This window comes from Henckelia pumila, chromosome 2, assembly GCF_033568475.1.
Source record: "Henckelia pumila isolate YLH828 chromosome 2, ASM3356847v2, whole genome shotgun sequence".
NCBI lineage: Eukaryota > Viridiplantae > Streptophyta > Magnoliopsida > Lamiales > Gesneriaceae > Henckelia > Henckelia pumila.
Genome location: NC_133121.1, coordinates 149214171 through 149223774, shown reverse-complemented (window position 1 = coordinate 149223774; position 9604 = coordinate 149214171). Strand labels below are relative to the sequence as shown.

At 32.0% G+C, this 9604-nt stretch overlaps 1 protein-coding gene across 2 annotated transcripts; it reads right to left on the bottom strand.

Moving 5' to 3' along the window:
- Positions 1 to 3205: 3205 nt before the first annotated feature.
- LOC140880716 (magnesium transporter MRS2-1-like) lies at positions 3206 to 7390 on the bottom strand. Of its 2 annotated transcripts, XM_073285402.1 has the most exons (7): positions 7266 to 7390; positions 5811 to 6411; positions 5209 to 5337; positions 4780 to 5112; positions 4655 to 4702; positions 3995 to 4079; positions 3206 to 3867 (listed from the first exon to the last, which is right to left on the bottom strand). In XM_073285402.1, exons 2-7 carry the CDS (start codon positions 6390 to 6392, stop codon positions 3860 to 3862), a joined length of 1185 nt encoding a protein of 394 aa, XP_073141503.1. In that variant the 5' UTR covers positions 6393 to 6411; positions 7266 to 7390; the 3' UTR covers positions 3206 to 3859. The 2 variants fall into 2 exon arrangements, with proteins under 2 accessions (XP_073141503.1, XP_073141502.1); XM_073285401.1 differs by having other exon boundaries at positions 3210 to 4079.
- Positions 7391 to 9604: the final 2214 nt, after the last annotated feature.

Genomic DNA, 9604 nt, shown 5'->3' with positions numbered 1-9604 from the left:
GAGAAGAACCAAATCTGAAAAATGAGAATGAGAGGAAGATAAAAATGTGGGATTCAGTTGTTGAAGTGAGCCGTGGTTTTGGATTGAAATTAAGGGCGTGTGTTTTCAAATAAAAAATGACAACTGCATGTAATTATAATATTTAAGGAACAGTAAATTAATCTAGATATTAAATTGATCACAAGTTCACAACAGTTATTATAAAGGACTTAGACATTATTAAATAGTAAAGATAAATAAATTAAACATCTATGTAAATGGAACTGGTAAATTTCTTTTCATTAAGACATTGTTTGGTTCATGGATTGGATGATGATGTATTAATAATATATAAGGATTTTAAATCAATATATTTGGATTAGACAATGGTGCATGTCACTAATCCTTGGAAGAACTTGAGCCAAACAATGAACAAAACAATGATTATTAATCAATCAATGTGTTATACTTCACACCAAACGGTGTCTAAATGTCTACAACCAATATATTTTTGAACTGATCTAAATGATTAAAATTACTTATAATGTAATAATCGTGCCCGTATGTTTAATCTTTTATGTCAGGTATAAATTAGTTTTTTAATGAGAAAATTGAAATATTTTTTACAAAAATCTGGAGATATTAAAATTACAAAGTTTAGAAATGGTTTTTTTTTATAATTAACTAAAAAATTGTATTAAAAAATATTTAAATAGTAATCAGATCATCATAAAGTTAAATTTGCATGGTGCATTACACGTGGAATGTGAGTGGCGTGGCTGCTTTATTTGACCACTTTGGTTTTTTCTTTGATATATTTTCCTCTTTGCAGTTTACCCTTTTAGTCTTTTACATTTTTTTTTAATGTTCGCAAGCACGATTCCACTTTAGTTACATATCATTATTATGCATAAAGTAAATTAATTATTTTATATTGAAAATAACTAGACGTGTAAGTTCAATAAATAATAATATATATGAAGATAAGAATAACTATTAGATATGCAATACTCCATGTTGTTTATCGTTGACACATATGAGTCGTTCGAAGAATGAAGTTGTACATTTACTAGCTTGTCATGTCATTTCTGTTTCGTTATGTATCGAATGAGTAAACTTTGTTCTACCTTCTGGGATTTCAAAATTTGTACTTCGTGACTCATCTTCATTAATTAATTAATATATGGTATATTATAACGGTCTTTTTTAAAAAAAAAAATTTGTGTATACATACTACTACTATTGAATAATTGGTTAAATTTTGAATAAAATAATCGAATTTGGTAAAGTAGGACATTCGATACAAAATATGATACACCCAATGTTATTTTCCAACAAAATTGCAGAAACATATCAATGTTCAACCTATTTTTAGATTTCAAATAATTTAATGCAAAATCTGGGTTTAATAAATAGATAAATTTGATTTTTAAAAAAAATTCAAAAAATCATTTTTTATTGAGGGCAAACAATATATAATATTATTTATATATTATTTTAGTGATTCACGCATGAGCTAGCTGCTAGCAGATCCAAGTACATAATTTTCCAATACATTTACTAATCTCGCTTTTTTATTTATTTATTTTCAATATCTTATTTTATGCATATGGCTTAATAATATATATCATCAAAATAACGATTGAGTTCATACTAACATAAGGACAATACCCAAAAAATTCAAATTCTGTATAGGAACCATACCGATCCATTTCATTATAGATAATAATTGACTTTTGAAGAAAGCGATTCCGACTAACTTTAAGCAATTAAAGATGATGAATTAAAAGGGGTGAAATCTTTATCTATCTTTTCACATTATTGGTCCAAAGTTTATCTATATGCATCATCCATAAATTTTGACAACTCATGACCACTATCTATAAGTTGAGTTCAAGCTGTCGCAGAGGTAAGGGTGATCAAATTGTCTCGAAAATCGTTCTAACCGATCGAACTAAACCGAACCAAAAGTCACATTTATATACGTAACATAATTTCATTTTATATTTAATCTAAATCTAAGTTACTATTGTTTAAAAAGACTTAGCAAAACAAACTCATTTTCACCTTATTTCTAATTCTTTTGGTGGTCATCATTTCTTACGTACTCTCAAATTCTCAAATCTTCTCATGTTTTCCAAAATATATTTAGGATATTAACTCCATTAAGCAAAGATAAATATCATTTATTTCATCGTTATATATTAACATGAAATGTGAGTAAGAATTTAATACTTCGTTCATTTATATTTGTGAAGGACCAATATATCAATATCAAAATTGCACATTCTCTCTATTTTATAGAATCCATTATCATTTTCAACGTAAAATTTAAAAGAACCGCTTTAACCTCTTTACACTGATCAATATATTTCTTTATTCTGTATCTTCCTCGATTTTTTATTTATATAATTTTTATTTATCATGTTGCACGTGTATTGTGTGTATGTCAATAGCTAGTTTTATATATATATATATATATATATATATATATATATGTGTGTGTATGTGTGTGTGTAGACATATATGACTGATACCTCGCATGAAGGTGTGTTGGGTATGGACCTAAAAATACTGTTCCGTGTTTTTTAAAAAAAATTAAAAAATATAAAAACTTCTATGAGACGATTTCAAAGATTATTTTTTTGAGACGGGTTTTTTTATATGTGTTATCAATTAAAAAGTATTACATTTTATGTCAAAAATATTACTTATTATTATAAATATAAGTAGAATTAATTCACTCGGCTAAAATACGATATTGGGTTTTCTATGCTCGCACAAGCATGTGCTGCTACACACCTTTTATATTTTTTAAAATTGCAGTATGTTAATATATTTTCTTATATCATAGACATTTTAACTATTTCATTTATGCTATTATTTTTTGATAAAACTAACATGTATCGTATTTACTATTCATCTATATTATTTTTTTATGTTCAATAATTGAATTCATTGCTCCATATTTTTTTTATTTGTTTATTTATTTATTTTTAATAAAAACGCATAACCGACCAAAACCATGCATTAAACGCAACTTAAAAAAATAATTCAAACCAAACCGAGCATAAATGTATATATCTCAGTCCAATTCTGCTAATCAATAGGCAGACTCTACATTAAAATAAATACACTTTTTTATATCACCACCAACTCATTTATTTCAAACTTTATTATCTACAACTTTATTTATATCAAAATTATTAATTTGTTTAATCAGACAACTATTTCTAATAAATATGCAAATTAAAATTATGTTTACCGAACAAATACTTGAACAAACTCAATCACACGAGTTACGAGCCATAACACCACCGGCCACAAAAATTTTGATAGATGACTCTCGTTGAATGACAAGTACTCTTATTCCATATTTACTGATATTTCCATAGACTACTTTCATTTATACAGGTGAATTATTAGTAAGAATTAGTACTTAGCATGTTAAAATTCCATCTTTTTATTCCATTTTTTCATCTAGACTCGTGAATAAATATGCGCAATTCACTAGGGATATATAGCGCACAGCCCATTGGAACATTATTACGAACCTGAAACCCAAAATGTCAGTCCACGGACAATAAATTTGGTAAGTAGATCGCAGCTCCATTCCTTGCTGGAAATAGACAAGAAAAGAAAAACCGCAGCAAGGGACAATCAGCACACTGCTCGGACAGTCGGGAGAATGGCAACACTGGCAATTGGCAAAGACCAAGAGAAGAGTGTATCATGGTCTCATATCCCTTTCCCTCATTCGCGGAAATGAGAAGTGCAGGTGAAATTACATGAGCGAGAGCATCGACCTCGAGTCTAGATCGTGAACACCTTAATTACTAGAGCAGAGATTCTTCTGATTTATCCATTTTCTATAGCGGCATCAATCTTCTATACTTGTAAAACCATAAAAATAGGCAAAACATAATGAGTCCAGAAACTCCAGTGATTATCATAACCCATTTGAATGCATCCGGGTCATCAAACAAGGGAATAGGAAAGTTCATTCCAAATATACCGGCTACAACCCCAAATATGGCAACAACGAAAGTTGCAGTAGTGAGTAATAACTCAAACTGTATAAGCTGGTTTCGAACATTATCCTGCATAAAAATTATGATTGAATTCCTTTAATTTGACACCATAATCTAGAAATTCCGTCAGATAATTGACTATGATAACTAAAGCATGCAACAAAAAATTCAAAGCACGTTGAAAGAAATGCAGAAAACATAGACTATCACAACAGGTTCTCTGAACCTTGAGGGTATCTCAACATTATCTTTTTAAAATGATTTTGGAAGGGTTTAATAGATTAGAAGTATGACTTCTAAGGTTCATCAGGACTTATAATTGCACCTCCCATTATCTTGAATCTCGGATTAGTAAATCAGTCCAGATGGAAATTTCTATATTAACGCGCACAGTTCTTTTTTATAGCGGTTAAGAATTCCAACCTTTTAGCAGGTAGAGACACAATTTCATTCACAGTTAGTTTATCAGGTCAAGATTGTTAAAAGGGTCCATGTAATGAAAGAATATTTTTAACCATTTAATCCACAGCTCATTTAGAAATAGTGCACACCACTTGAAACACATCTCATGCTTTTAACAGAAGACATGCATTGCTTCAGGAATAAAGAAAGAAGTGAGTAGGTAAAAGGGCGTCACACGGTACCAGCTGAATGTTGATGAAGTCTTCAGTATCATCAATATACTCCTTCAGCTGAAATTAGACAAGAAATGGTTACAACTTGAGAGAAAAAACATAAGCATATGCACGTACATGGTGGTAGATGATACCGAAGTCAATTTGTTGAGCGTGCTATCAATGACAACAAAGTATGCCTCCAACAACATTTCTAGCTCTTCTATTCTATTAACACTTTCTGAGCTCCTCACACTCTCCTGTCTGCTCCTTGCAATACTCAGGCTTTTTTCAAGCTTTCTGCCACAAGGGGGTGAAGAAACAGGAGAAATGGGAGCAGAAACAGACAGCAACACGTCAACTGATCGGGCTCCCATCAAAGATTGATCCCCATAAAAAGATGATTCCATGCGTCTTTTCTTCTCAGTAAGATACATTTCAGCCATGTCTCCATCATCATCCATGAGCTGCTCTATCTCATCCCTAACCTAGAAAATAACATTAAAAATATGTAGGAAGCATATATCAGATACAAATCACCAGGGGACATGAAAGACGGAGAGCCCTTCAGATCGATTTCAGACCTTTTGAACCCTCCGAGTTAATGCAACAAGTCTGCTCTTTAATCGGCGAACTCGTTCCAGATTCAGTGTGCTGATCTTTGATGTCAGTTCATCCAACAGTGGATATGCCTCAATTTCTAGTTCTGCTGCCTTCATTTTAAAGATTTTGCAAATCCGAGTATAGTTATTGGTCATATTCGTAAAAAACCAGAATCTCGCAGACTATCCACATGGTCAACATAAAAACACGACTTCATGAATGATTTGCCATTTGACATTATACTTAATGGAGAACAGATTCATGTCTGTACTAAAGAGGACTATCTATGTCTCAAATGATATGGAAACAGATATAGGTAAGTACACTCACAGATTATGTACATTCACAGATGAAAAATGACCACTATTATATGGTGCTTTCAACAGGAAATGAATCAAATGATTATGTCTGAGTACATCAAGAGTGCCATTAACAGCATCAACAACCGAAATTTTTGCGTTTCTCAGTATTAGGAAATGTTATGTTTATCATTCCATTTGTGATGCACTATTTATGTCTGAAAAGATATGGAAACAGATGTAGGTAAGGGAAATGATCGAGAAACTAGGCTCTTATTGAATACCTGAGTGTCCAAAAAAGTACAGGCGGTCTCCAAGGCAACTTCAAGAGCTCTGAATTCAAAGGGCAAGTAATCAGGAGATGCGTTCGCTAACATAATGTCAAAATTTCTACTTCCTCTCCTTCTGCTTAACTCTGGACCTTCAGACTGCCAAACTTCACCAACATCCGCCGCTTGTAGACGTCGCTGCAGCTCCACCACATACTGTAGTACATAGCTATCAAGAGAATTTAACAACAAAACCTCATCTGCAGTGATGATACATCGAATCTGCTCAAGATTCACAACAATTGCCTTCTCTCGACCGAGGATGGTTGAGGGGTAAACAAACAACGGATCCAATAATCTTAGATCACGTGCAGGAAGATCACAACGACGCATCATAGTGAACTTGTCAACCTCTATCACTTGGGAATTCCCATTGGCATCTACTCGTATCCATGATCTAAGGCCTTGCCCTCGCTTTTTGAGGCCAGACACTTCCACCCCTAGCCAGCCAGAGGCAGCCGGCCTACACGATGAATCTCTGAGATTAAAAGCAGAAGCAGGTTTTGGTAGGAGTAGGCGTTCTTTAAGGTCTGCCATCACCTTAGAGTTCCCACAACTGCGAAATAGAAGAACAGAAAATGGATTTGGTGACTGAACTTTGAGGATCGACAATCTTAGAATAGCTATGGAAAATTTAGTCCAAACATTGCAGCATGAAAAGATTCCAACAAAGCACATCATAGGAGGAACTAAACTTCATAGGCTTGATAATTTAATTCCCCAAAGCATTGAGACCTCAGACGAATCTAGACACTCATGATTTGGCTAGGTGTTTAGATTCAATTTAACAATCCAGAAAACTTGGAATGACAACGACCACCCAATTTAACATAAATGATAAACCACGTGACTCTCTGTCTCACCATGTTAAAAATATGCCATCCTCAGGCCTTTTAATCCCCCTCTGAATTAACTACAATATACCTTACTCCAACCAAAAAAATCAATCTTATAGAGATTGAAACAAATTTGTGAAAGAAAAAAACTGTTGTATGAACAATCAGTATATATATAAAAAAAAGATAAATAAACAAAACGGTTGCAATAAATATATCGTCGTATCTCTTTCTAATTAACAGGAACGGAACCTAAAACTTTGTCTAGGACTCCAGGTCATGAAAATATTTCCCATATCCAAATAAATTAATAATAATGAAACCGGCAAGTGTTTTCAGCTGAAAACCAACTTCCCGCCCCGTTTGACCCGTCTCTGATAGACTGAGCTCGTAAATTGGGGCTAAAATATATTCAGAGATGATAAACGATCCACAAAATCAGCTTAAATAAGCATCACAATCAACTAAATGATCCATGCAAGTGGCAACAGATGAATTGATTCTCTCAATAATCCAATCAACAATTACGATAAAAACTGGTCGGCAGATTGAAAATTCGAGATCGAGAAGATACCTGATTGAAGTCTGAGCTAGTCGGCGATGGAGATTGTACAGGGGGCTGTGAAACGACGACGTTTGCGGCCGGAGGAGAAGAGACCTCGTTGATACAGCAAATCAAGCAATCATACACAGAAAGCCTTTTTTCTATTATTTATTTATTATTTATTTGATAGAAACAAACTGTATATTTGCGGCTGACGTTCCCCTCTCTTTTTTGCAGATTTCAATCTAGCATATGAGTAATATCACAATGATAGATCTAATGTCTTACGATTTGTCACGTCAAAAATACATAATTAATTACACTTATGTGTACAAATACAAACCGTTGGATGCATGATTTGGGTATTACTCATATGCTAGGATCTCATCTACCCTTTTAGACACACGTGGCATATGGTTTGGTCACTTTAAAAAACAAAGAGTGTGTTTGGTTGACTTGATAATCATAGGATGACCTTGTTAATCAAATCTCATCTATTGTTTACTTTTAAAAAATTATTTTCCTTAAATCTCAAGGCCCGTCATTCAATTCATATTTCATGAGATATCTCATCCTTAATTACATGACGTATAACATATCCTGAACAATTGTAATCTCATCTCATTAAGTAAACGCAACCAAAGAGTATAATATTTTGAGACGACGTCACGGATTGTGAGTCGGGTTAATTTTGTCCATATTTACAATAAAAAACAATATTTTTTGTATAAAAAATAATATTTTTTATGGTTGACCCAAATAAAAAATATGTTTCACAAAATTAACTTGTGAACCGTCTCACATGAGTTTTTGTGATATAAAAATATATTTGATATAGGAAATATTGAATATGGACTTAAATTATAATTTTAAAATGAATCATGTGGTAAACAAATAATTTTATTTGAAATAAGTGGATTTGAGTGATCAGTCAATTCAGGTGGACAATCAACAAGTGAGTTTTGGGGGTTGTCACTTAGGCCATCCACAGTGGCAAAACTCACAAAATATAATCGCTCTTTTGTGATTCCCACTCCACGTCACATCAAAAACAAAAAAAAACTAATTCAAATTTTCGCTATAACAGAAACCCTAAACAATTTTTTTTATGAACCTCACACTTTATTCAAATTAGTAAATATATGCACACGATGCATGCACATAAATTAAATTTGTGTTCTGTATAACAAACTTGTAAATAAAATATAATAAGAATTGAGTAATTTATATTTAATATTATGTTTTTTTGTTATTAATTTTTTATTATTTATTTAATTTAAAAAGAATTATGGTAGTTATGGGTAAGAGTATTTTGGAGACAAAAAATCATATGAAATAATCTACCAAAAATAGTTACTATCTATGACTCAAACATAATAATATGGAAGAGATATCCAAAATATTATTTAATGAGACACACTATTAACTCACACTATCAACTCTTACATTTCATATATTTATGTATACTTAATTTATCATAGATGTATTTTTAATATTCGTTAATTATATTTAATAAAAAGAATAAATATAACTTTTATTATTTGAAATATATATTTTTAAAAAAATTAACAGTTATAAAATAAAAAAAAAAAGAAAAACAAAAATTGAAATGGTCTAACAAACTAACATACATAATATTTAATAATTAAAAAAAATTAAAATAAAAATTTCCAAATGATAAAATACATCATATTTAATAATAATAATAATAATAATAATAATAATAATAATAATAATAATAATAATAATAATAAAATAAAAGGTAAATGACACTTTTGAAATCAAGAGCGTCCTTTTGCTAGGTCATGATAGATGCGATTGTGCCCACAGGAACATAGGCCAGTTGGTAAGGCCTGAAGTGACGTGGAAAAAGATTTCCCAACGTTGCGGGTTCGATCCTCATGCGGAGCATATTCCCTGATGAAATATTATGGGGGTATGCTCTGGGGGTTGACCATGTTTCTTCCTCCTTCAGGTCCCTGTCGCTCGTGCACATCCCTCGGTTTAACCTTTGCATGAGCCAATGAGCCTCCGACTCATGTAGAATGGGGTCCCCTTCGGAGTCAATCTTTTTTTTAATGAAAGATGCGATTGTGCCACATGGGAAAAGTGGAAGCTTTAAAAAGCTCCCACTGTGGATGCCCTCATGAATCAATAAATATACGTCGGGATGCTCGAAAGAAACCTTCCAAATTTCAAGTCAGTGATCACCTCAAAAATTGTAATTTAAAAACTAAAGAGATCATTTGAGAGTGCACCTCGCAAATGAAGAAACAAAATCTATTTATAGGATTTTCAGTAATCATTTGCATGCTTGAGACTTTTCCGAGTTTTTGTTGAAACATTCATAGTTTCGGTGTTAACAAGAT

Bases quoted from the DNA above. Each gene is read 5' to 3' on its own strand.
- LOC140880716 (XM_073285401.1), bottom strand. From the start codon at position 6,392: ATGGCAGACCTTAAAGAACGCCTACTCCTACCAAAACCTGCTTCTGCT. The intron at 4,703-4,779 runs GTATCATCTACC...GTCTAATTTCAG, and splicing joins CGCTCAACAAATTGACTTCG to CTGAAGGAGTATATTGATGA. The intron at 4,080-4,654 runs GTACCGTGTGAC...ATTTTTATGCAG, and splicing joins ACTTCATCAACATTCAGCTG to GATAATGTTCGAAACCAGCT.